Below are 27,088 nucleotides of genomic sequence, written 5' to 3'. Positions count from 1 at the left end.
TCCTGCATACTTTTCCATATATCATAAAGCAGCCACAGTTCCCCCAGCCAAGGGGGAAACATAAGAGCCGAGGTGGCGCAGTGGTTAGAGTGCAGCACTGCAGGCTACTTCAGCTGACTGCTAGCTGCAGTTCGGCAGTTCAAATCTCACTGGCTCAAGGTTGACTCAGCCTTCCATCCTTCCAAGGTCAGTAAAATGAGGACATAGATTATTGGGGGCAATATTCTGACTCTGTAAACCACTTAGGAAAGGCTGTGAAGCAGTATATAAATCTTAAGTGCTATTGCTATAAGGCATCCATGATATAGGACTAATTGAACAGTTCTGCCTATATATATATAAAAAAACCATTTGCAGCAGAGTTAGTAAAGGAAATGACAGGCAAATAAACCGACATGGCTTTAAGTTGTTCAAAATAGCTTCCTTATTGGAAGTCCCAAAAGTATCTTCAAAGCTATAGCCATCCTTCCCATTTGATTTAGGGTTGTTGGAAGATGCAGAGTTTAAAATCTCTGTTCAGATTTTTCCATCACAAAGAGTCCAGTATCCTATTGCTTCTCAGGCTTAACAGTGCTTTGCTAACTGAATCGGAACATCAGCTCGTAAACCTGCTAAGCAGGAATATGGACTCTCACTTCAGTTTTTTTCCCCCCCTGTAGCAGAGATTTTAAATTAGCATATACATTTATGAGAAAATACACTTGCAAGTAGAATTCATGCTAAGTTTCTCTCCCCCTCCCCCAGTTTGGGAACTGATTATCCTTAAAAGTTAAATTCAATATAATATTTGGGGTTTATAGTAAGACTGATTATAATTCTTACAATTCAGGACAGGCAACTTTTTAAAAATGTTTTTATTTTTAAAAAAATAATTTTCATTTTCTTTTATAATAAAACAACAAACAAAACACAAAATATAAAAACTATGACTATGCTTACAGATATATACTTGTATCACTAATGATATTACCTATGATTAACTTTTGTTTTGGTTCCTGAGCTTGGTTGTTCTTGTAGATATTTCCATACCCAATTAAGTAACATCAGCAGTGCTACTGGGTTTGCTCCACTGGACTGATGCATGTCACCTAATTGTGTTATGAAACATCTGCAAGAAAACAACCAAGCTCAGGGAGCACCAAGGACCCCACAGCTCAAACCTGAGCTACAAATATTCTCGTCTATTGGAACCTTTCACTACCAGAATTTTACAAGCTTGAAACTGCTTATAAACACCTAGATAACCTAAAACAACAACAATACAGATAAGCAATTTGATGTCATATTTATATTTTGGGCAGGGTACTTGGTATTTATTGAGTTTTATTATACAATATCTGAAGTTTTTAATTACCATTCTTAAAAAAATAAAAGGAGCGTTCTATTAATAATGTCTCCAAATAGATACAGGAGTGTAAAATATATGTAATGAAAGTAAGAACTGGTAAATTGTAATGAATCTGCACATTTGTTAATTTTTCACACCCAGAAAAAAGATGACACCTTCAAACTTTAAAATCACCACACCCTACCTTTTTACCCTGGAGAAAGTAAATCAAACACATACGATTGTGGTTTGAGATAAAGGCAGTAAATTGAAATTTATACTGCTCCTGTTGACTATAAAAATACCTGCAGCTGCTACAGGCACCTACAGTTAATAACTACAACTCTTTCCAAATGCTATCACTGCTTGTGAACTCAATCTTTCCATTGGCCTATTGAAGCAGTTATTGTACTATTAATAATTACAGCTGCCCAGAGGCTTCTTATCATGTACAGCAGAGATGGGCCACACCTTGATTGTTGAGGACATTCTTAACAAATTCAGAAGGGATGTAAAACCAGGAGTTTTATCTGTCAGTTAGATACAGTTCACCTGAATCAATCACTACATGTTTTTTAAAAAAATCATTTTGTTGATATTTTGTCATTCTGTCCTATATTGATATTTGTACGTGTATGCTTTTGAGTCAGTCTCAATTCCTGGAGACTACATGGACATGTTCCTGCAGTTTTCTAGGCAATGTTTTTGGAAGTAGTTCTCCCTTTCCTTCTTCCTAGGGCCAAGAGATGGACTGGCACAAAGTCACCCTGCAGCTTCATATCTAAAGTGGGACTAGAACTTATAGACTCCTGGGTTCTCGTGAGAAGATGGTAGCAAAATGGTGAGAGGGGTGCATCTGACCAGTTAGGTTGTAGGCAGTGGTGGGTTTCAAAATTTTTTACTACCGGTTCTGTGGGTGTGGCTTGGTGGGCGTGGCATGTCTTGGTGGGTGTGGCAGGGGAAGGATACTGCAAAATGCCCATTTCCTCCTGATCAGCTGGGACTTGGGAGGTAGAGAATAGATGGGAGTGGGGCCATTCAGAATTTTTACTACCGGTTCTCTGAACTACTCAAAATTTCCGCTACCGGTTCTCCAGAATTTAATTTAATTTAATTAATTAAATTTATATGCTCCCCCTCTCCAAAGACTCAGGGCGGCTCACAATACATTTTAAAAAATAATTATAAAAAAACATTGAAAAATTAAAAACATTAAAAACTCATTCACGCCATTCATGGTCGGATCTCGCCAGATCACAAGAGCGAAATCAATGGCCCCAGGCCTGCCGGAAAAGCCAGGTCTTCACTGCTTTTTGGAAGGCCAATAGGGTGGGGATGGTCCGGACCTCAGGAGGTAACTGGTTCAGAACTAGTCAGAACCTGCTGAAACCCATCTCTGGTTGTAGGTCACAAAAGATGGGATGGTGACATGAAATCCCTAATTATACACATGAGCAGGAGTGAGATTTTGGTTTTTTAGAGGATGATATTGTGTGATAAGATTACTTTGTTAGCTTTAGGTTCACAATATAATGTAATGTGCATCTTGCTTAAAGACCTGCAGAATAACAGAATTGGAAGGGATCTTGGAGGTCTTCTAGTCCAACCCCTGGCACAAGCCGGAGACTCTATACCATTTTAGACAAATGGCTATCCAGTGGATCAGAAGGGGCCTTGGGGAAACTATAAAAATTAATTGGAGACCTCGTATGATCAGAGGTCACCCACTACCAATGCAGAACCTTACTTAAAGATTCCAGTGTAAATCAGAGGCTTTGTTGTTCTTTTAACTTGCTAATTGGGTATTTGTTCTTAACTTGCTAGCAAATAATTTATTAAAGTCTTTGACATTACAAATACATTTAGAGATTATGAAAGCTCTAAATTTTATAATTGAAGCAGTCAAGTTTTTTAAACCTTGTGATTTTTCAAATTACAATTTTCAAAAGCAACTGAAGCTGGATCATGGGAGGTACTAATACCACTCTATAAAACCTTAGTAAGACCACACCTAGAATGCTGCATCCAGTATTGGTCACCACACGATAAAAAAAAAAAGATGTTGAGACTCTAGAAAGAGTGCAGAGAAGAGCAAGAAAGATGATTAGGGGACTGGAGGCTAAAACATATAAAGAATGGTTGCAGAAACTGGGCATGGCTAGTCTAGTGAAGAGAAGGACCAGGGGACACATGATAGCAGTGTTCCAATATTTGAGGGAATGTCACAGAGAGGAGGGGATCAACCTATTTTCCAAAGCACCTGAAGGCCAGACAAGGAATAATGGATGGGAACTGATCAAGGAGAGATTCAACTTAGAAATAAGGAGAAATTTTCTGACAGAACAATCAACATCTTGCCTTTAGAAGTTGTGGGGGCTTCATCACTGGAAGCTTTCAAGAAGAGATTGGACAGCCATCTGTCAGAAATGGTAGAGGGTCTCCTGCTTGAGCAGGGGGTTGGACTAGATGACCTACAAGATCCCTTCCAACTCAGTTATTCTATTCTAATTTATTGTCAAGATGCTTGCAAATTTCTTTCAGATTTCTATTTTTGAAATAGAAAATGGCAATTGGTTGAGGGCATGGATTCTGGTGGTGTTTTTTTTTTTTTGTTCTACGACTTTTTGTCATTCTGAAGTCTCCATGTTCCCAGTTAGAAAAAACCCTGCAGGGGGATTTCACTCCGGAGTCTTTCTAGCCTGAAAGAGTAGAAAGACAAAATAATGTGGAGAAATGATGATAAAAGTCAATAATAAAATCTCTCTTCTCTCCCCCTTCTCTCTCGCACACACTTTTGCCACTTCTTTGTGAAATAAATTATTCTCTTCTATCACCCTGCCCCCATTTCTCTTTTTCATTGAAATAAATGTTAAAAAAGAAATTGTATTATACTAAACAGAATTAGTTCAGGTAGAAAAAATGCAGATGTTTTGATCTGCACAGTATTGGAAGCAGGTACTTGTTAAAGTATCAGATGAAACACTTCTGCGCTAAATCGCATGAGTTATCTACAAAACTTGTTTTGCTCATATATAATATGCATATTACAGGGAGCACAGTTATCTGATCCTAGTTTTTGACATCCTATCACAGTGTGTATGTGGGAAAGAAATATATATATAAGCTCTACACATGCTAGATAGATATATAAAGCAACTCCAGTAATGCACATGCTTAATTTTTAACGTTAGCCGTTATTTTCACATGCACATGAAACTAGCCTGAGTTTGCAAATGCTTTGTTAAGGTACTTGCAAAGGAGAAAAAAAACCCCCAGGAATATGAATAAGCAAGCTCTCTTTCATTAGGACGAGCGTCATCTGCGTATAAATAGTCCATCTCAGCCACCAATTGCTGCACTGTAATTGCAGGGAGTGAGTTTTTAGAGACTGGATTTGCAGCTGATCAAACTGTGCTCAGTGGCTGTTGGGTAGAGGGGGAGTGGAGCTAGTACTCCTCCAAAGCTTTCCATTTTATTTGTTCCAGTATTTGACTGCAAATCTGACTCTGAATGGCTGTTAAGTGACTGTTGCTGCTTCAGGGTGAATAGAGCAGCTAAGGAGATCGGGACTTTTTTTTAAAAAAAAAACTTCTTTGGAGTTGCAAAGTGCAGAAGTATACCTGAGCTGTACTTTGGAGCTGAATCTCTGTGCCCAGCAGTTGTGTGTGTGTGTGTTTTTTTTTTACAGCTTTCCTAGGAATGTTCCCTTTCATTTGTTAGCTTTCTGAATATATATATATATATATATATATATATATATATATATATATATATATATATATATATATATATATATATATATATATATAAAACAGCTGCTACCTGGATAAAATGAGCTTGCCATCCAGCTGTGAACACCTAACTCTGGAGAAGATGGCTAGGTTTCGAAGTGCCTTCATTCATGGATCACCCTATGCTATTAACAAGCCTATTGATATTAAGCAGCAAAGAAAACGGTAACTTTGGACTTTTTTTCTTGTAAATTTGAACAATTATTTAAAATTGGTAGTAAGCTAACAGATTTGTCCTTTTTTCTAAGATGCTTATAATATATAACTGTTTTAAGTACCTTTTAATAGAACAGGGATATTTTAAATATGATATTAAGTCAGAATGGAAGAAACTCTCTGAAATCTACCCATAAATATAAAATTCACATTCCTCTAGTCAGTTTTGAAAGTCTAGAGTATACTTTAATTTAAAAATAATTGACTTTATTTTAGTATGTGTTATGTAGTGCTTTTGATCTGAGTACCCAAAATCTCACATGTCTGTATAACAAGATTATAATTTTTATTTCATATCATCTGAATAGATGCTTGTTTTCTGAGCTCAGAAACTCCACAGTTACATTTCACACCTCTTTCCTTTTTGTGGTTGCTGTTTTGTTTTCTTATAAAGTTTCATAGAAAGCCTATCATTTTATTAGTTGGAAATAGTTTATTTTTATACTACCTGGGAGTTTATAATTGCAGATTTATTTGCATTCTATTTCTAGGTAAAATGTTATATATATATATATATATATATATATATGTATGTATGTATGTATGTATGTATGTATGTATGTATGTATGTAGGAATCCCTACAATGTTTACTCTTTTTATGCCAAAAGAAAACGTGAATCTTTTCATCCGCATAATTTTACGAATTGTTTCTATCATAATGTTAGTTCAGGTGGTTAAGAGGTGTTGGCTATTCATACTAACTCTTTGTTTCAACTTGTCATGGGTATTTTCCTGTAAATTGTGAACTATTACTTGTTCTTTTGTAATAAGCTTCAAATATCATAACAGGTATCTAGGACATGTGGCATTTCTTCTTTTGTTTTCGCTTATTTTTTAATCATTGTGTGATTGATATTGCTTATGAAGCAAAACAGCACGAGCAATGCTCCACCAAAGAGAGGTGTCTGCTGATTTGGCAGTCCTCAATCTTTACAATATTTTTTAAAAAATTATTTTGATCTCTTCCTGCCTACCTTGGAAAACTAACAAGACATCTGAGTATGGATAAGGCAATTTTTGTGGCCATCTAATGTTGACTGAATGTTTTGGGAGAATAGAAAGCAAGGAAGGGAGATGACATGGCATGGACTCTTCTAGAGAAAAGGATGATTGACTTGGGTCTTCATTCTGCAATAGCATGGCAACTGCCACAATGTTTGGCATCTCTAAGGCTACAAATCTGTCTTCCAAAGCAATAAGTTCCATGCAGAAAAACATGTGTTTTTTCTGCCTATCGTCTCTTTTTCAATTTCTTGAGAGGGAACTGTTGTCAAAGACTCTTGTTTAGAAGAAGTGAATTTCAGTTACCTTTTTATGATGCTCTTGCACTTCACTAATTATTTAGTGACCAAGAGATGTGTTTTTCACTGCATAAACCTTTTTCTAGTGGTCTGCGATCTTCCTGGATTTCCATCCCTCAGTTATGCCCTAAGATAAATCATAACGAATAAACTCTGATTTTTTTTCAGAATAAAGGAAAGAAGTGTTGTAGAAAGCTGCAACGGTATCAGCTTGTGCTACCTCCAATAATGGAAACATCAAGAAAAATAATTTGAAATAAATGTTTGAACACACTGGGGGAAAAAAGATAGAACAAAAACACTAATTTGTGGTGGAAGAAACTTGTTGAGATTTTGGCCTAACATGAAGAAATATTCATAAACAGCTTTGCAAAGTTGGCTTTATGAAATATTTAATTACTGTACGTTTTATTTACACTGAAAACCTTATGGATTTTTTTAATGCAACCACACCAAAGCACTGTATGTTATTAAATATGTTGCTTGGAGTTCTGTTAGAGACCCAAGTTGGCTTTAGTGGTTATAGCACCAAACAAAAAATTGGGAGACCATGAGGTCTACTCTCCCCTTGACCCAAAGCTAAGTAGGTGATCTTGGACTAGTCTTTCTCTCTCAGCCTTAGGAAATATAGGAAAAATATTGAATAGAATAGAATAGAACAGAACAGAACAGAACAGAGTTGGGAGGAACCTTGGAGGTCTTCTAATCCAACCCCCTGCCCAGGCAGGAAACCCTACACCACTTCAGACAAATGGTTATCCAACATCTTCTTAAAAACTTCCAGTGTTGGAGCATTCACAACTTCTGCAGGCAAGTTGTTCGACTTATTAATTGTTCTGTCAGGAAATTTCTCCTTGTTCTAAATTGCTTCTCTCCTTGATTAGTTTCCACCCATTGCTTCTTGTTCTACCCTCAGGTGCTTTGAAGAATAGTTTGACTCCCTCTTCTTTGTGGCAACCCCTGAGATATTGGAACACTGCTATCGTGTCTCCCCTAATCCTTCTCTTCATTAAACTAGACATACCCAATTCCTGCAACCGTTCTTCATATGTTTTAGCCTCCAGTCCCCTAATCATCTTTGTTGCTCTTCTCTGCACTCTTTCTAGAGTCTCAACATCTTTTTTACATCATGGAGACCAAAACTGGATGCAGTATTCCAAGTGTGGCCTTACCAAGGCATTATAAAGTGGTATTCACGCTTCACGTGTTCTTGATTTTATTCCTCTGTTTATGCAGCCCAGAACTGTGTTGGCTTTTTTGGTAGCTGCTGCACACTACTAGCTCATATCTAAATGGTTGTCCACTAGGACTCCAAGATCTCTCTCACAGTTACTACTATTGAGCAAGGTACCACATATACGGTACCTGTGCATTTTGTTTTTCTTCCCTAAATGTAGAACCTTGCTTTTTTCACTGTTGAATTTCATTTTGTTAGATAGTGCCCAATGTTCAAGTCTGTCAAGATCCTTCTGTATCTTGAGCCTATCTTCTGGAGTGTTGGCTATTCCTGCCAGCTTGGTGTCATCTGCAAATTTGATGAGATCCCCATCTATCCCCTTGTCCAAGTCATTGATGAAGATATTGAAGATCACCGGGCCTAAAACAGAGCCCTGGGGTACTCCACTGCATACTTCCCTCCATGTAGCTGCAGTTCCATTGAGGACTACACGTTGAGTGTGGTTGGTCAGCCAGTTACGAATCCATCTGGTGGTGATGCCATCTAACCCACATTTTTCTACTTTATCTAGTAGTAGGTTATGGTCTACTCTATCAAATGTTTTACTGAAGTCCAAGTAAATTATATCGACAGCATTCCTCTGATCCACTAATTTTGTCACTTTGTCAAAGAATACAATAAGATTAGTCTGGCATGATCTGTTTTTGACAAACCCATGTTGGCAAAAACAGATCATGCCACATTGCAAAGATCTTCATGCAGATTTTGTCCAGGCTATCACCAAAGTCAAGGCTGACTTGAACAAGGCACACACAAATACAAAATATTTCCTTTAAAAATATCCATTTTATCACCAACTCCTTTCCTGATGATTCCTACCACCACTTTTGCCTATTCAAGAAATGTACAATGCTGTATGTGATTCTATTGTGACAGTGCAATTTCATATTAAGATGAGCCGACGTGAGACTTGGGTTTAGATCTTCAGGTTAATCATTATTTGCCTAAATTATTTTCATAAAGAGATCATGGGTTTCTGCTTCCATTTTAAATTAAACAAAGTTACTTGATTTATCTGAAATGTGATCTGTGATAAATTGTGGAAACAAGCAAAAATCATAAATGTGATCTCGTGTCAGTGTGTTTCTCTAAAGCAGGGATGCCATGGTAAATGAGTGGTTTTTACAGAAGTTGTGGATCTTCTGCTTCCATCATCCCAACATTTGCCACAATGGTTGAATTGAAAGGATTTGGAGATGCAGATAATTCTGTAGCAGCTCTACTTTTTTTCATTCCTCATGCTAATCCCTAGTTAGTATCACATGATTTATCCAGGTTAAAACAAGCAGTCATGGAAGTAATGTTGGAATGAAAAGAAACTCTCGCTAAGAGTATGGTCAAAATTACTGGCTACTCTGGTTAGTTATTGTTTTCCCAGGCCCTTCTTTTGGGTACCCAGAGAGAACTCAGATCTCAATAACTGCAGATAATTCCTTTGATAAAGATCAAGGGAAAACCATATATGTGAATGAATTGGATATGATTATTTTGTTGAAGAGTAAAAGCTGTTGTGAAGATGGTAGAGGAAATTACCTGAGATAAAATGAAGTGGTTAAATGTATGACAGTCATTATTAAAAATGGTAGGGGATGCCAGTACTAAGGAAATAGAGAACTGGAGGAATGGCCAAAGTGAATTAGAAGTTTGAATAAAGTAGACCATCCACTCAAAGCAGTAAGGATGGCATTGCACATTTGGTGTGTATTTTATGGTTTGGCTCCTATTCATTTCTGCTTGGCTCTCCAATTGCCAGTTAAGTAGGAACTGGCTGCTTGCCTTGCAAATCCATCATTTCAGGATTATTTATTTTGTAGCAATACCCATCTTAAGCTGTAATAAAATGCAATTGAGAAAGGCTTTCACTCAAGTTCTATTCAAATTGCTCATTTGGTTATGTTGCATTATTGCCACAGCTGCTGCTGCTACTACTACAGATTATTATAAATCTCTATATTATTTAATATATGACTACTTATTTTCCTTCTGTCCAATCATGTTTGATTCTTGGAGATTGCTGGAACAAGTCCCTGCAATTTTTTGGCAAGGTGTTTTAGAAGTGGTTTGCCATTGTCTCCTTCCTAGGGCAGGGGAAAAGTGACTAATCCAGGGTTACCCTGCTGGCTTTGGGCCTAAAGTAGAACTAGAATTTACAGGCTCCCAGTTGCTAACCGAACGCCTTAGCCATTACACCAAGTTGGCTGTCATATGACTACTACTGTTTGTTGTCTTTGTGCCCCACATTACCTTCATGAGTTTAAGAATCAGAACATTCTCAGTTTTATCTTCACAACTACAGCCCTGTAAAGTAGATTTTGTGGACATATCCTGATTGACTGAGTCACTTGGTGAGTTTCTGTGGCCAAGGCTAGACCTGAATGCGTGTCTCCCCACCCCCCTCGATTCAACACCTGTTTTTTTTCTCTTTATCAAGCTTTATAGAAAGGTCTTGGTATATTTTTGCACAGCTTTTTATTGTTGTGCCGTATGTCTAAGTTGTGCTATTTTATGAGGTGTTGTGATATAGAGTTTCCTCTGTATGTGTTGGTGTGTGTGTGTGTGTGTATTTTCAGTATGTATAATTTATATTCCCATTCAAAAATGTTGCATTGGAGCCTTCCACTTTTAGAACTTGGTTTTTAATTTTCTTCCATGACCTCAATGTTCTATTTACCTGAAGCCCACTCAGACTTCTACTGGAAGCTATTTACTTTTCTTCTATTGTACTAACTAAAGCAACTCAGGGATATTGTCAGTTCTAATAGAGAACTTTGGAAAGAAAGATAGCAAGCCAAACTGTGTTGGGGGAACTTTATTTGTTCATACAATTGAAGCGATAGCCATGGCTTTGTGCATCTATTATGCCAATTCCTAAATTGGTAAGCCATGTACTTACACCTTGGGGACTTCTTTTTGGTTACTGTCCATGAACATCAATCACTTTGAAGCCATACCTGGTCTAGAATTAAACAGTGTGAGTGGCACACCTGATTCGGCTTTTAGTGCTTAAAAAAAAAACCCTATAGATCTTGCTCTTCCATGAAGTGCTTGACTAGAATTCTATATGAGATATATGATAGTATGAATTATGTGAATTATTAACCCTGGTGCTATATTTGTTTAGGTTTTTTTTAAAGGGTGAATGCAATTATTGATATTTTTACCAGATTATTTATATGGGCCATATAAACCTAAAGAAAGAAATGCTGAAATATGAAATAAAGAAAGAAATAATGTCAATTTTGAAATAGCAATTGAAACCTTTGAACAGCATTTTTCCCATTTCTTTACAAAGTATTACCTAATAGAGCTATACACATTTTGAAAATGAATGAAAGTGCTTCAAAACTTGTGGAAGTGCCTGTCTGGTATTCATTAAAATCAGCCCTACATTTTTCAGGCTTTCGTATGAAATTGAGGGGTTGTGGTGGAAAGTTCAATTACTTTAAGGGTTCTATTAACTTTAGTTGACTCCTTAAAGCACCATCATCTTTTTCAGGCTATTCAGAGATTAGGTAGGTAGGTAGATAGGTAGATAGATGATAGATAGTTGGATGAGACTTGATGTCTTCATATTTGCATGAAACCTAAAGTACTTCTTTCAAATCATATTCAGATAACCTTAATGCATAATACCTTTGGCAAAAAAGACCTTGGCTATAGTCTGAATAGTTTCATGCCTGTGGTAAGCTCATCATCATATTCAGTTGGTATCTATGGAAATGAATAAAGAGTAATAGCCTATTGGCAGGAATTGGGATCCAGCCTATGATGCAGTTATTTGCTGTGCTTTTAGTGTCGCTATAAATAGAAGGAAATAATAATGGGGACCAACATATGTCTGACAACTACGAGGATGTGTTTTGAAGAGCACATCTTGTTCTGTGAAATAAATGCATTAATTGTTCTATAGAAACTGATCAGGAAAAACAGTGTGCCTCCAACTTCTTATACTTATCAATAACAAAAGGAAAAGGCTACTGCATGTCAGGGGAGGGGAAACTCACATGTGTACCCACACACTGTGAAAAAATACGTTTGTGCAATGCTCTTCCCCACATATGAAACAAATGGGGTTAAAATTGGGGGGGGGGAGTAAATCTAACATTAAAAATTTTAATCTTTGTAAAAATAAGCTGTGATAGAACTGTACGACGGTAGCAACCTCTCCGAAGACTCAGGGCAACTCACAATACATTTTTTAAAATCATTATAAAAAAACATTTAAAAATTAAAAACATTAAAAACTCATTCACGCCATTCATGGCCAGATCTCGCCAGATCACAAGAGCGAGATCAACGGCCCCAGGCCTGCCAGAAAAGCCAGGTCTTCACCACTTTTCGGAAGGTCAATAGGGTGGGGATGGTCCAGACCTCAGGAAGTAACTGGTTCCAGAGAGCTGGGGCAGCCGCAGAGAAGGCCCTCTCCTGCGGGCCCGCCAGCCGGCATTGTTTAGTTGACGGGACCTGGAGACCAACTCTGTGGGATCTTACCAGTCGCTGTGCGGCAGAAGGCAGTCTCGAAGATAACCTGGCCCTGAGCCATGTAGTGCTTTAAATTTAAAGCTTTGCTTTTTTAAAAAAAAAAACATTAAAACAATAAAGTTTAAAACTTTTTAATGGGAAAGAGGAACATATTTACTTTTCCATAATTCCTGAAATTTTTTTCAAAGATAACCATTCTCATCCCTCTTCCCCAAACTGCAAGGGTAGAATAGTGCTTCCTTGATTAAAACTGTTTCTTTTCAACTCCCCTTTAAATTCTGCAGCTTGCAAAACGCTGTCAGGTCCTAAACTGCTTTGGACATTGTCTCTTCCAACACTGAAGTTATAGTTGCAGCTTTCTTTTTTCTTTTCAATCCTCTGCTTTTAAATAAATCCTTTCTGGTTCCTTACAGTCTTTCTTCCCTTCTCCTCTGTTATAAATCCCTCCTCTCTCCAGGCTTTGCATAGATGCCTAATTTAATCAAGATACGATTACTCATTATTCCTCCTTTGAAATGCAAACATGGTATGTGTGTTTTAATAAAAAGAACGCACATGCTTTTTACAGGGTTCTAGAGATATCTGTTTGCATCCAACTTATTTTTTGCTTCTGGTAAGCCTGGTAGGCCAGCTTGGAAAGAACTTGAGGGGAATAAAATTTCGATTGACCTTCCATTCTTCTTCTTATAACCCCTACCACACTTTACATGACCCACTCTTTAAGAAATATTCCTTAAGCTTCAGGACAACCACACAGAACAATCTGTATTGAATCCTCAAGACATCTGCCTATCTAGCTCAGTACTTGTTTGTGCTATGCTGAAAAAGAAAACCTTTTCTCAATCATTCTCAGGCACCTTAAGGGAGAAAAATATTTCTTTTGTGGTTTTTTTTTTTCCAAAAACATTTTATTAAAGTGCTTTGAGTCTTCGGAGAAAGGCGGCATACAAATTGAACAAATAAATAAATTAATTAATAACCCACTTTTCTAACTATCGCCAGGTGAGCTGTGAACCTCCTTTGTCTGCTGTTCAAGTTCTTGCAGACATGCTTCATTATAGTTCCTGCTGCTTTTCATTCTTATTTCTCTACTTTTTCTTTAGAGCAGATTTAAATTGACACCCCTTCAGATACAGGATATGTTCAAATAATGTGCTATTCTCTGAAAAAAAAAAAGAGAAATAGCCAGGCTATCTGCTGGGTCTGTGAGTTTTGCATGCCATCAATATTTCCTCCTATGGCTTTTGTTACTGCAGGGTGTTCTGCATATGAAACGAATCATAGAAGATGAAATGACTTTAAGATGAAATGCCTTAGTTTATCTTAAAGATGAAATATACAATGTCCATAAGCCATGCCAGGTGAGATCTCTGGGGCTTTGGACCAAATTCTTCTTGAGCTCTGAGACACTGATGATTATTTTGGCCGGAGGCTGAGTTGGAAATACATATAAAAATCATATTTTGTCATTATAAATTGATTCTGTTGCAGTTATATTTTCCCCCTTTTTTCCAAAGGATCAGTGAAAAAGGCTTAAATCTGCTCCAAACGTAACATTTTTAAAGATTATTGCACTTCGTTTAAGTGGTTATTTTCTGTCACTTGCAAACATTTCACTGAAAAATCATTTCTTTTGGAATAATGGGAATATACTATAGAGAATTTATTTGTTCTTTTTTTATTGTATATTCAGCAATTTAATATGTCATATGGGACCATTTCTTAGATGGATGACACTGTAGCTATAAAAAGAAATGTTTGGTTATTACTAAATGTACTTTGTCATTTCTCAGTTGGCTGGTAAAAAACTTTGTTTTATTCCTATCTCACACTATTGTTCTTAGAAATTGTTAATAGGATATTATTATTAAAGTGTCAGAAGACAAGTAAACTGTACCCTTAAAAATTGGTGAAAAAATATAGAATCTGATATCAGGACATCTTAGTGATTAGAAAGTGTAATTACATATCAAATTTATCTACATAACATATCTACATTATTTAAGTTACATAGTATAGTAGTTTAATAGTCATTAATAGTTTAAACTGGTGTTTCTCAACCTTACCAACCTGAACGCAGCTTGCTAGGTAGGGAATTCTGGGAGTTAAAATCCACACATCTTAATTTTGCCAAAGTTGAGAAACATTTGTTGAGGCATATGTAATTCCTGTTCAGTGAGAATAATTAGGTTGCATCCAACAGGCAGGATTGGAACCATCTGGAAACCTTAAATTCAAAAGATTCTGATCTGCAATTTTTACTGAAAAAAATGTTAAGTAGCCATAATGAAAAAATCCTAGTATTTCAAAATTTAAGGCAGTATGGGAAAAGTGGTACAAATGGTGGAATAATAGAACAAGACTATAAGGATATGCCTATTTCTAATAATGATAGATTTGAAGATACTTGATGTGTACATAATGTAAATATGTAATCGCACGACACCTCAGATGTTACCTGAGATTTGATGTTTTCTTTTTAAAAAACTTTTTTTAAAAATCAATAAAGTATTATAAAAAAAAAAGAAAAAGAAAAAATCCTAGTATTTCAAAAGCAATTCCTATAGATAGAAAGTGTATTTTAAAAAATGTGCCTCTTTCTCTTTCCTATCCTATGTTAGGTGCTCTCTCGCACTTTCCTTTTCACCTTCTTTTCTTTGTTTTTCCATTGGTCAAATTTAATCTCATGTTGTTTTTCACTAATAGTATGAGAGTTAAGTCTCAGAACTATCAGCTGTTTTCCGAACTACTGTAGAATTCCCTAGTTCATTTCTGGAAGTGAAAGAACATTAAACTAAGTATTCAACCCTTTTTATATTTACTACATAAAATCAAACTGACATCAGAATAAACATGCATACTATTCTGCTGTCCATCCGTGAATAGGCATGGGGTCTGCAGTATTCCCTATTCCCAATATCCTAATTTTGGCTGGCTCCACCTCCTTCCCGTATTTGGTTGCAACATCTAAAATCAGAATGTAAAATAGTTGCACCACGAAGCTTGCTGAAAGAATTTTAATTCCCAGCAGATCCTTTGCAAAGACAACAGCAGGGCTTCCATGTCTGAGCTGCTAAAATCAAGATGACCACTGAACGACAGCAAAGGCATACAGAGAACTCTCTTCCCTGTCATCTGGTATTCATCTGGATCTTTACAGCCCAGGTATGGTAGCCCCTAGGTCAGTGTTGGCGAACCTGTTTGGCACTGAGTGCCAAAACGGGAGCACGCACATGCCAGGAAAATGATCTTCCGGTTTCCAGTGCACCGGCCACCTGGTTTCTGGAACGCATGCACGCGTGAAGACCAGCTGGCCCGTCTGCATGCGCATGCCAGAAACCAGAAGTTCATCTTCCCAGTGCACGCATGCGCACTGGGTAGCTGCTCTTCCAGTTTCTGGTGCTCCCGTGCGCATGAAGACCTGCTGTCCGGCACACTGGAACCCGGAAGAGCAACGGGTGTTAGCTCACGTGCCTGGAGAGATGGTTCTGTGCCACTTCCAGCATGCTTGCCATCATGGCCCTAGATGAAGCTAGCAGGAGCAAAGTTTAGAAAGCATTTGCCCTCTTCTCTCCTCCCAAATCAACAGGATGGTCCATTTTCTCTGTCTCTCATGGCAGACGTACACTCTGCATTCACAACCCTGAAGAGCTTTTTTCGTAGACTGTTCTGCCCCAGCTAAGGACCCCAAAGAACGCAGCACACACAAAGTCCGTTCAAACCTTAGTTTACTGAATAAACCAGTCTTTTACAACAACAGCTGTTAATTAATTGCATTAACAGCTACCAAGAATTCAAAGAATAATAACTGAAAGCTTACTATGGTTGGCAGAATGCCCAGAAGCAATTTGCAGGAAGCTGATAAGATAAGCAAGACAAGACACAAAGGTATGTGAACTAAGTTGTTCCCTGCAAATTGCTTCAGTCGGCGTTCCTCCTTAAATAGGCTAAGGGCCTATTAGCCCCAAGCCTTACTCTCGAGGAGACCTCCTCCTAAGGAGCCACTACTGCCTTTTGGCAGCTCTGTGCGCCCATGCATCGAGAAGAGGCTCCTTCTCTTCTTCCTTTTCACTTAAGGGAGCTTCTGGAGGTTCTGAAGGCCCTGGCTGAACCCCCACCTCTGGCACCACATCTTCTCCACCCTCCTCATTGTCCGACTCGAGTGCCAGCTGCACAGGCTGCTGGCGCAACACCACACCAGCCTCTTCGCTGTCTGAATCAGCTACTAGCTGCACAGGCCGTGTACGGGCCAACATAGACTAGCTTTCCTTTGCAACACTTCATGAAATGAAGTGATGATGGTCATTGAACTATTCCAAGAAGCGCTGCAAAGAAATTACTTCTGATGAAAGCGCTACACTATTGAAGCCTTGTATGTTTTGTGTGGTGAAAGTAAGAGAAGCTAAGAACCCCAACTACTTCCCACATTTTAAGAGCAACTTCCCACCTCCATGAGCTTATATCTTAGCCGAAACCTACTGGAGTGGAAATCTGCCTTGCAAAATGAAAAAGTAAAAAAACATCAGATTTACGTCAGTTTGTTCATATCCAGTACAAAACGGTATGTTTATGCATACCATTGAATGAATGTACTTACTTCTGAGTGAATGTACTCCGAACCCTCTCAGTCAGAAATGCTGCTAGAGGGGTCTAATTGTCTTCAGCTGAATAAACAAAGATCCTCCTTCCTCACTCTTGTTCTGTGTGAGATCAAAAATAAGACTGGCAAAAAGAGAGACTGAAGGTGGAGCAATTCTCTTATTTTCTTTGAATGCATTTCTGGATAATTGCTCGTGTTCTCTGAATGTGTAGGAGAGAATTGCTTGAGTGGGCAAGTTACTTTCTAATGTCCCTGAACTGACCACATAAAATCATACCTAGGAGAGTGGCACAAAGAATCTCTGATAGAAAGAGAGTCTGAAGCAATTAAAAATAAAATGGGCAAAGTTTGTGTTCTTATCAAATTTAGCCATGGGGACTATTCTTCAACCTACAGATATTCATATTAGGTTTATTTGTGTAGTTTTGAGCAAAAAAAAAAAAAGAGTACAACAACAGGCATTGACATTAAAAATAATTCATTCTAAATTAGCACGCAAATATCATTTGCTTTACAAACATTCCCTGATTGACAGTAATGTTCTAAAACCAAACTATTTCATACAGTTCTCCTTTAGGCTACTTTATTCTTCAAATGCATTCAACTACATATTGTAGTATAGGTAGTCCTTGACTTATGAGACTGCCCCTCAGATAACCTGGTCCCAAGCCATGAAGGGCTCTGAAGGTGACAACCAGCACCTTGAATTGCACCTGGAAGCAAATCGGCAGCCAATGCAGCTCCTGCAGGAGAGGTGGCCTCGGTCCGCACAAAACCATGCAGGCTGCTGTATTTTGCACCAACTGGAGCTTCCAGATGCTCTTCAAGGGCAGCCCCATATAGAGTGTGTCGCAATAGTCAAGGCAGAAGTGATTAGGGCATGAGTGACTGTGAGTAGGGATTGTTGGTCCAGGAAAGGGCGTAACTGGCGCATAAACCACAGTTGCGTAAAGGCCCTCCTGGCCACAACCGCCATCTGCTCTTCGAGCAGGAGCCATGAGTCTAGGAGAACCTCCAGATTACCCACAGGGTCTGTTTGGGGTAGTGTCACCCCATCCAAGAGCAAATGTGGCAATTCTCCTTGGGTCAAGGAACCCAAAACCCAGAGCCACTTGGTCTTGCCAGGGTTTGGTTTCAGCCTGATTACATGCACCTTATCAATTAATCACCAATTAATTACATATAATGAAATAATTACATATACCTTATTGTGCTTGTTAAGACCTTCTGAGATTGCCTGAAACTTTTTAATGTGTGTGAATTCAGCAATCTCTCATTTTTACAAAAGAGTTACTTTGAAGCCAGACATGGAGTGTCCTCAGAAGTTGAAATGTTTTGATATTATATTGTCTTTATTTTTAGTTCTGATGACAAGTTTGTGATCCTTAGTTCTTTTGCCCAAAGTTTGTCATGTTTGTCTTATGTAGAATTCAGAGGGGCATTGCCATTGCCTTGTCTATATTTCTTAACTTGTATAGGTGAAACAGGGCTAAGAGACAGATTTTTTAAAAAATAAAAATATGCACAAGCTTCCATCAGTTATCACACACTTGAATATATTCTCTCTTTGAGGATATAGGAGAACCTCATTAGAGATCTGGAATTGGAATGGTCTAAGTTTTCACATATATTTCTAAATCAATTTTTAGATTTATTTTTTTTTGGAAAAAAAATAGAACAAATAAATAGATGATGATTCTCTTTTATGGTGCTTTGTAAGAATTATGGGCATATTAATAAATTGCTATAAAGAAACTAACCATTTTAAGCAACCTGTACTCTTACTGCATAAAATTGACCAGTTCATGATAAATTACAAAGTACATGAATTGTAAGCAAAGAATAGGATTGTGTATTTCCTTAACGTCTCATTAATTCTCAATAGAAGCTAAGACAAATAGTCATTAGCAAAGGTTATTGGATCTTAAGATTTAACCAACTAATGTCTTGCAAAATGTAAATATTAAGAACCAGCCACAGGAGCAACAGATGTTGGGCACTAGATAAGCATTGCAATTGTGTGCTTATTACATTGCCATTATTAAATACAAAACCTTCAGTGTTTAAATAGCATTACAGTTATGAGACAAATCAACAGAAGTCAGGACATTCAAGCCGGAAAGTCATGTTTTGGGGGATTGGCTTACTTGATCAGAAATATAATTTTATTTGCACAAAAGACTGGAAGAAATGATTTTGACATCTTCCATACTTGAGCCAAGACAAATATAAACTCAATTTAAAGAACCTGGAGATATAGTCATATTTTGGCAGATGAAACATATTTAGAGATGGAACAGTACTTGATAGCTGCTTCTTTTAAATTGTGAAAATACTTCAACAGAACTGGCAACAAATTCTTCATCAAATTTTAAGGACCAAATAATTGGAATAATCTAAGAAAGCGGAAAATCTCCAATCAAATCTCAAGAGGAACACATTAGCACTGATCAAAACATTGCTACTGAAAAAGCCCAGTGAAGGGTATGTCCATATTTGCCAGCATTGCCAGGAAACTGCAGTCCACCGGAAAGATGAAAGACATGATATTCTTACACACATCTCTTGGCCACCTTGGAATTTATACTCCTCTTATGAGAATTTCTCCAAGATTTTATTCTCTTTGAAAAATAATTGTAAAGATAATTCTCTTTCATCAAATTAAATGAGAATGGCAGAAAAGCAGGACAGAATTACTTTGCATGGTAATCAGTTTGTGGAATTGAAGAGCTGAAGAAGCTTCTTGGATGAGAAGCAAAACGTCTTCAAAGAAAAACCAGAAAGTCCAGTTGCCCCTTGAAAGGAAGGGGGAAAAAAGCACCTTTGGGACAATCATGATCTGGATGACTCAGAATCTCCATAGACAATTTGTGGATTCTTTTTCTATCCAATTCTGTCATTAAAATGACATTTACAAACTAAGATGGGTCTAGAGAAGAGTATCCAAGATGCTAAGGGGGTCAGGAAGGAGAAATTTATGAGGGAGATTTGGGGTATAATTAGCCCAGGGAACAGAAGACAGTCTGGAGACATGATAGCTATTTTCAAGTACTGTTGTGCAAAAGGTGAAGCAAAGCTGTTAAGAGTTGTTACAAAAGAGAGGAGAAGAAATAACGGTTTTAAACTGTAAGAACTAGAGTTCAGATGGACATTGGAAAACAATTCTAGTGGTATGGGTTGTTTAACAGTGGAACAGACATCTCTGGAGGTGATGGGTTCTCCTTCACCGTTAAACATGAGCAGAAGTTAGCTGGCTTTTTGTTTCTGATGCTATAGCAATGGATTCCTTCACTAAGCAGGGTGGGTTAGATTAAATGATCCACGAGATATTTTTCACAAGATGTTTTTTAACGTTTACAAAAATTCTATGATTATTTCTTATATTCTGCAATAGAGAGATATATAGCTGGCTGGAATGAGCTGGTTGGCTGCCATATATATACAGATTGTTCCTTGGCCATTACCACAGTTACCAATTTTAATTTCTTAACTTCCAGAATTTGCAGCCAATAGGAGCATAAGGATGTGCAGAATATGTTCGAATTAACAACAGGACCAGAAGGCAGGATAAGAAGCAATGGATGGAAACTAATCAAGGAGAGAACTAAGGAGACATTTCCTGACAATTAGAACAATTAATCATGGAACAACTTGCCTCCAGAAGTTGTGGGTGCTCCAACACTGGAGGTTTTTAAGAAGAGTTGGACAACCATTTGTCTGAAGTGGTATAGGGTTTCCTGTCCAAGGAGGGAGTTGGACTAGAAGACTCCATGTTTCCTTCCACCTTGGTTATTCTGTGAAGTAATGGGTTTTGCATCATAAAATTGTGATGTACATTTTGTCACCTGCCTTCTCTCTCTACCTCAACCTCCAATGCCTGTGAATAGTTGAAACTGAATATATCAAGCAATCATCCAACAGGGGAAGGTTTATGTGAGTGGGATATTTGTGATTACTTTAATTAGACTGCTGTTGCATTCTGTTGTTCAGAATGAACATACATAGCTGTGAATGGATGTGAGTTAATGTCAAAGAATACATTTTACATATCAAAATAAATTTGCAAAAGAAAGTTCAGGACAATATTGGTTGAAACATGCGGAAGAGGCCTTCATCCTGCAGTGAATAGACAATGATTAAGATAATGATGATGATGATGATGATGATGATGATGATGATGATGATGATATCAAAATCATACATTCACTGTTTGACTTCTGAAGTTAAAGGCTATTCTAGGCAGGTCTTTTGCTTGTTATTGTGAATATTTTTAACCTTGTCTGTTAGAGCAGAAAATACTGGGATTTTAAAAAGTTCTTTGTAAAATTCTGTCCAATCCAATTTCTTGCTCTATTTCTCTTCAGCATAAAGATGCATGCATCCCAACATGACTTGTTTGAACTTTTTCATTGTTAAAAAAATTGCTAGTACACATAAACGGGCTATGCCTTTCCTATCATGTTCCTTTCATAAAAGTTAATCATTACTATAAATGATGGAATGGTTGAATAAGAGTATCTAGTACTTATTAGGCATAATGTAATCAGCCCAGGTGTAAGTAATCTTAAGGTAAACACGAATAAAAAATATTATTACCTCCATTTATATAATTACACAAGCTTGCTTCTACAGGATATTGCTTAGAACACCTATAAACATACCCAACATTTTTCTACAAAGATATCTACGTTTTTAGGAAGTAACTTTTGATACATCTTTGTTTTTCCTTACAGCATAGATTTCTGTGAACTACTCCTTCCTCATAATGCATGTCACGTTCATATATTATACAAAATGAGCACAACATCACAACACTACTGTCATCATGCTGATGAAATCCTTTGATCCTGCAGATGCTTGAAGGTTGGGTGGATTCATATGTTCTGTGAATTGTTTGGTTTTTGCTTCGTGTGTTGTGCCATAAATCCAAGTTACTTAGTTATGCCTATCTACAGTATTGTGAACCCATTCTCTGTGATACATACTTTCACCAAATTGATGATGAAATATATAAAATATATATAATCATATTTAATGTTTTAATTTCTACTGTTTTCTTTTAATCCAATTAAAATAATGACTATGTTTTCCTTGCAAAGTTGCCACTCTCTGCCTTTCCCTTAAGTTAAGACATTTTGCCCATATTCAGATGTCAGATTTCACACAGCACTTGGCTGGAAATCTTAGCTATAGTTTCATCTTCAGAAATTGGCTTTCTTTGCAGCATGTTCTCAGCTATGACTTGGCTAGATTAGTTTCTAGGTGAAGAAGGCATGAAAACTGGCCCATTGTCATACAGAGACGTCAATCCCTCTGTGTAGCTCCATGCCCCAAGATTTAAACTCTAGGCTTTTTCTTCTTTTTCTTCCTATCTTCCTTAATTGACAGATATTTAATTAATAATATTTTCTTAATTAACAGATAGCTTTGGGAGGCACCTGACTTATGTTAACCTAATGGGTTAAAAATTTTTTAGCAAGGGGTTCTCTGCCCGGTTGCTGGTGGGTATCGCCTAGTCAGTGGGGGGAGGGGCGTTTTTGCCCTCCCCGGACTCTGGAGGCTTTTCTCAAGCCTCTAGGAGGGCAAAAATGGTCCCCCAGGCTCCAGAGGCCCTCTGGAGGCCAGAAATGGGCCCGTATCTGGACTTCCCAAACTTCCGGTAGGATGATTTTTCACCCTCCCCGAGCCTCCATGTACGCCCTGCGCTTATCTGCATCCAAAACAGGCTGCGTGAGGACTTCTGGAAGGCGGGGTGGGTGGGGCCAGCCCAGAGTGGGATTTGGGGGTTCTCCGAACTGCCCAGAATCTTAGCTAGAGGTTCTCGCGAACCTCCAGCAGCCCACCCCTGCCTATATCTATTTTGTTGTGCAATTAGAAGCAGTGGAAGAACCAGAGACTCAAAGAGACAGCATTCCAAAAACATATTGCCTCACGCTTCCCCATTAATGGGAAGAATATCTTTCCTTGCCTGCTTAACATTGACTCCATATTGAGTGTGATTATTCATATGAATAGCAATTATTACCTCTAGTATGTTTCCATTATGCCTGCCTAAATACTATTATTACAACTATGATATCCTGGATTAGCTAGCAGATTAATTTCTGATCATTCAAGGAAGGAGAGTTCAAAATCATGCCAAAACTGCAGCAACACAGTAGGGAAATATTGGCTGAAATAATTATGCTGCAGATGGTGGGGAGCGGAGTTTTAAAAAACTTTTCTTTCAAATGGTTTAATCTATTCAAAGACAACAACATTGAATGCTTGCGGACCCACCCGTTGAATTTATTAAACGTTTCCAGTTGATGTGGTCAATATGAAGTACTTTCTTTTGCCCAATTTCCTTTTGCTCTTCTGGATGCAAAACTTTTAATATTTCAATTGCTTAACTGGACTTGAACATACTGATGTGATTTGCATTCTGATGTGATTATTAATGTTATTACTTGGATCTCTAAGGATGTTCTTACTACAGTTGATGCTTTTAGTGTTATTTGTTTTTATTTCAAATGGTATTTGGATTTTAGTTTTAACATAAGCTGCTAAGAGAATACTTCTGGCTCAGCAAAGTACTTGATTTTCAGAATCAATCAACTGCCAAAAATAAGAGAGCTATAGAATCTACAAAAGGCATGCTGATTTCAGCCCTTCCTTAGAGAGATTGTTAAATTATAAGCTTAAGGAAAAAGAACTTGCTTATTTATCCAATCTTTCTTTTTTTCCTACAGTACCTCTAAAAACAGATTGCATAAAAGAGAGACCTCTTGTGGATGTTTTTCTGCCTGCCTTGCAGAAAATTTGCCTGGATCAGTTGCTATAACTTAACTTTAATATCATTTCTGTGCTTTCCTTCTAGATAATGGAATTTAATTATAGTTTCCATCTAGACTAATTTGAAACCCATTATGGTAATTATACTTAATTACCTAATACCTTATATTATACTTAATAATTATAAAATTATTAAGACCTAATTCAGATGTAAAAATGTGAAATAAAGCTTTTCGTAAAAGTAATGAGAGGGTGGTGCGACAATAAGTAATGCAATATTTGGATTTCAAATAATTATAATAAGTTTTATAGGAAAGTGTTTTGGTTTATATATAAATATTCTGGTACAATTTGTGCATCTATAGAAATTACAGTGTTCTTTTCTTTTTTTTTTTCTTTTTCTTTTTTTTGGGTCATAATCCTGTCTGACATATTTTAAGGGTTAAATGACTTTCTAATGTTTCATGGTAGAGGGAATATTTTTTTATTAAATATTGTCATGTCTATAGTATTTTACACTCATTCTATTTTAATAATTTATTATTGATTTTATTCATATTTATGTTCTTGTTTATGAGGAATCTGCATTGAGTACAGTTTTACAGAAAGGTGGGCTAATAGACAAACACTTGCCACATAATGCCCCAGACTTAACAATTGTTGATAAGAAATTTATTTATTTTATTTTTATTAGTCATATTTCTATGCCGCCCACTCTCTGAGGACTCTGGGCGGCTTACACCAAAGACAGTATACTAAATAGCATATTGCCCCCTAACAATCTGGGTTCTCATTTTACCCACCTCGGAAGGATGGAAGGCTGAGTCAACCTTGAGCCGGTGAGATTTGATCTGCTGATCTGCTGAACTAGCAGTCAGCTGAAGTAGCTGCAGTACTGTTCCCTAACCACTGCGCCACCTCGGCTCTTTAAAGACAAAAAAATCTGAATTGTGGATATTGCAGTATCTGGATACAGCTGGAGAGAAGAGAAAGAAGTGGAGAAAATCACAAAATGCAAAGAGAAGTAGAATAGTTGTGGAAGAAGAAGGCAAAGATCGTGCCAATATTAATTAATAATAATAGCCCTGGGTCCAACTCAAAACATCTGGAGCATCACTCAAATGCCATTGGCATTGATAAAATCACCACCAGTCAATTGCGAAAGCTTGGAGCAGCTTACATCTTGTGGGCAGTAGCTTTATTGTTATTAAGCAACAACATCTGCCTATCCCAGGTTCTTTGGAAGAACATGATAGGTGGACAAAAATACCAGATCCAGTCTAAACATGTGCTGACTGTTTGATAAACCATAATAATAAAAACAATACAGAGTCTGCAATAATATATTGCAGTGCTTGTATTTAGGATTTTGGTCAGCACACAACATCTACCCCAGGGTTCTGTCTGCTGGTTTCTTTCTTGTTACCTTTTCCCACAGTCAGTATTTGTAGAAGCTGAACATTTTGATTCCTAATACTATAGTGTTGGTAGTGGCTCCACTTCAGTTCTTCTTTCCTTAGTATTTATTGCAGTTTTGCAATACTTGGGTCCTTCCATCCTTGCTAATGGGTTGTGCATAAATACTTCTTGTTTTGGCTACATATAAACTTGGAGCCATCCTTTTAGCAAATATAAATACTGATACCAGCTGGAGTGTATATAATTTTATAGATTATAACTGGCCTCATTCCTGTGGAAAAATTTTCACTCATCCCTGTGGAAAAATTCCACTCATTCTTCTTTCCTTCTATTATCCATGTAGCTTTGCAATTACATAACTTGAAACTGTCGTTTTAGCACAAAAGAGCAAGTACATTCATGTTTTCTTAAAACACTCATAAATGTAAAGCATTGTGATTCAGCTAATAAGGCAGAGTATAACAATAAATATGTCATTGTATTACAGTGCTACAAAATATGGTGGTAGAATTACAGTTCTGCTATAGTATTACATATGAGCAAGGTAGTATAAACTCCTGATCAAGAAGGGAGACTAGCATGTTTATTTCAATATTGTTCTATTGAAAGCAGAACAGAGATGCCTAATATAAAATGCAAGAATTGGGACAACCAACTAGATGGCAGGAAAGAATTTGAATTGTCATTTGGTATTTGTGCTAGAGAAAGGGAGATTACATATAAATGCTTTATCCCTCATTTGTGTAAATATTAGCCAGTCAATCACAGTCTGAGCAGTTCACGTCTGGTTGACCTTGTCTGTGCTTATGTTCCTTCCACAAAAAGCCCCATTCCTGATGATCAAACTATCTACATTCATCAACATGAGGAATCATTTTGGTGTTATAACTGGAACCAGAGGTCCTTGCAAATACCAGGGACTTATTTTTAGGTTGTGATTTCTGTTGTTCCACTGTTCTAGAAAATATGAGAAGTTGATCCTGAAGTGGCTATATATGTCTAATGAAGGTGATATATAGGAAATTAAAAAAAAAATCAAAAAAGCGGTCTTGATCACCCAGTTGAAGCGGCTCTCTGCATATTAAAATGGGGATGGCTTTCATTGAGTTTTTGAAGCTGCCATCTTGACTTTTGATTCCCCTCCTCCTTTCCCACGGACACCTCAGGTCTTATGAACAATATCTCAAAAGAAAGTTCTTTTCCCTCTCTATATTTAACTGGTAGTGATTTTCCAAGGACAAGTGACATCTGAAAAATTGCAACCTAATTTTAGCTCAGATGCAACTGAAGAATGTGAGCAAATGACTAGCAGGCACCTTGATATATTTCCAGATAAAATGTTGAAAGTGGACTTGAGGGAAAGCTGACTTCCTGTACTATTATCTATTATTGTGAGAAGGTAGTAAATGCAAGCTAAATATTCCCTTGGTAGTATGAGACCTATAACTAAAGAAACAATTCTTATATGATGCTGGTATTATTTTTGCCATTATTTTTATTTATTAATTAATTATATTTATATTGCCGCCTATTTGCCTATGGTGACTCAGAGAATATAAAAACCACATTTAAAAACAATTAAAACTAATTAAAAAATCAAATAAATTAATGTAATAAAATCACTCCCCCCCCCAGTGACAGCCAATCATACGAGCCATTTAATGGGCTCCATCCCACTCTGGGTTCCCCAGGCCCGCTGGCAGAACCAGGTGTTCAGCGCCTTCCAGAACAGAATTAGAGTGGGACCATTCTAATCTCTGGGGGAATGATGTTCCAGAGAGAGGGAGCCACCACGGAGAAGGCCCTTCTAGGTCCCACCAGGTGTATCTCCCTCAGGAATGGGACCCGCACAGGGCTGGGTTCTAAATTTTTTTACTACCGGTTCTGTGGGCGTGGCTTATTTTGTGGGCGTGGCTTGGAGGTCGTGACTGGCGGGGTGT

The 27,088-nt window shown here is 37.4% G+C and overlaps 1 protein-coding gene across 8 annotated transcripts in view; it reads left to right on the top strand.

The window, feature by feature from the left end:
* PDE4D (phosphodiesterase 4D) overlaps positions 1-27,088 on the top strand; it is a 706,231-nt gene that overhangs the window by 480,368 nt on the left and 198,775 nt on the right. The window contains exon 1 of one of the 8 annotated variants that reach the window (XM_087885709.1): positions 5,148-5,283. The exons of the other annotated variants lie outside the window; for them this stretch is intronic. Coding sequence (XP_087741835.1) covers positions 5,159-5,283 — 125 coding nt within the window. The 5' untranslated portion in view covers positions 5,148-5,158. Of the gene's footprint in view, positions 1-5,147; positions 5,284-27,088 lie in introns of those variants that run through there. 8 annotated transcript variants of the gene reach the window in all.

The sequence above is a fragment of the Pantherophis guttatus genome, chromosome 2, assembly GCF_059756535.1.
Source record: "Pantherophis guttatus breed Tessera chromosome 2, ASM5975653v1, whole genome shotgun sequence".
In the NCBI taxonomy this organism is placed as follows: Eukaryota; Metazoa; Chordata; class Lepidosauria; order Squamata; family Colubridae; genus Pantherophis; species Pantherophis guttatus.
Note: the sequence above shows the minus strand (reverse complement) of the source record. Positions and strands in the feature narration are given on the sequence as shown.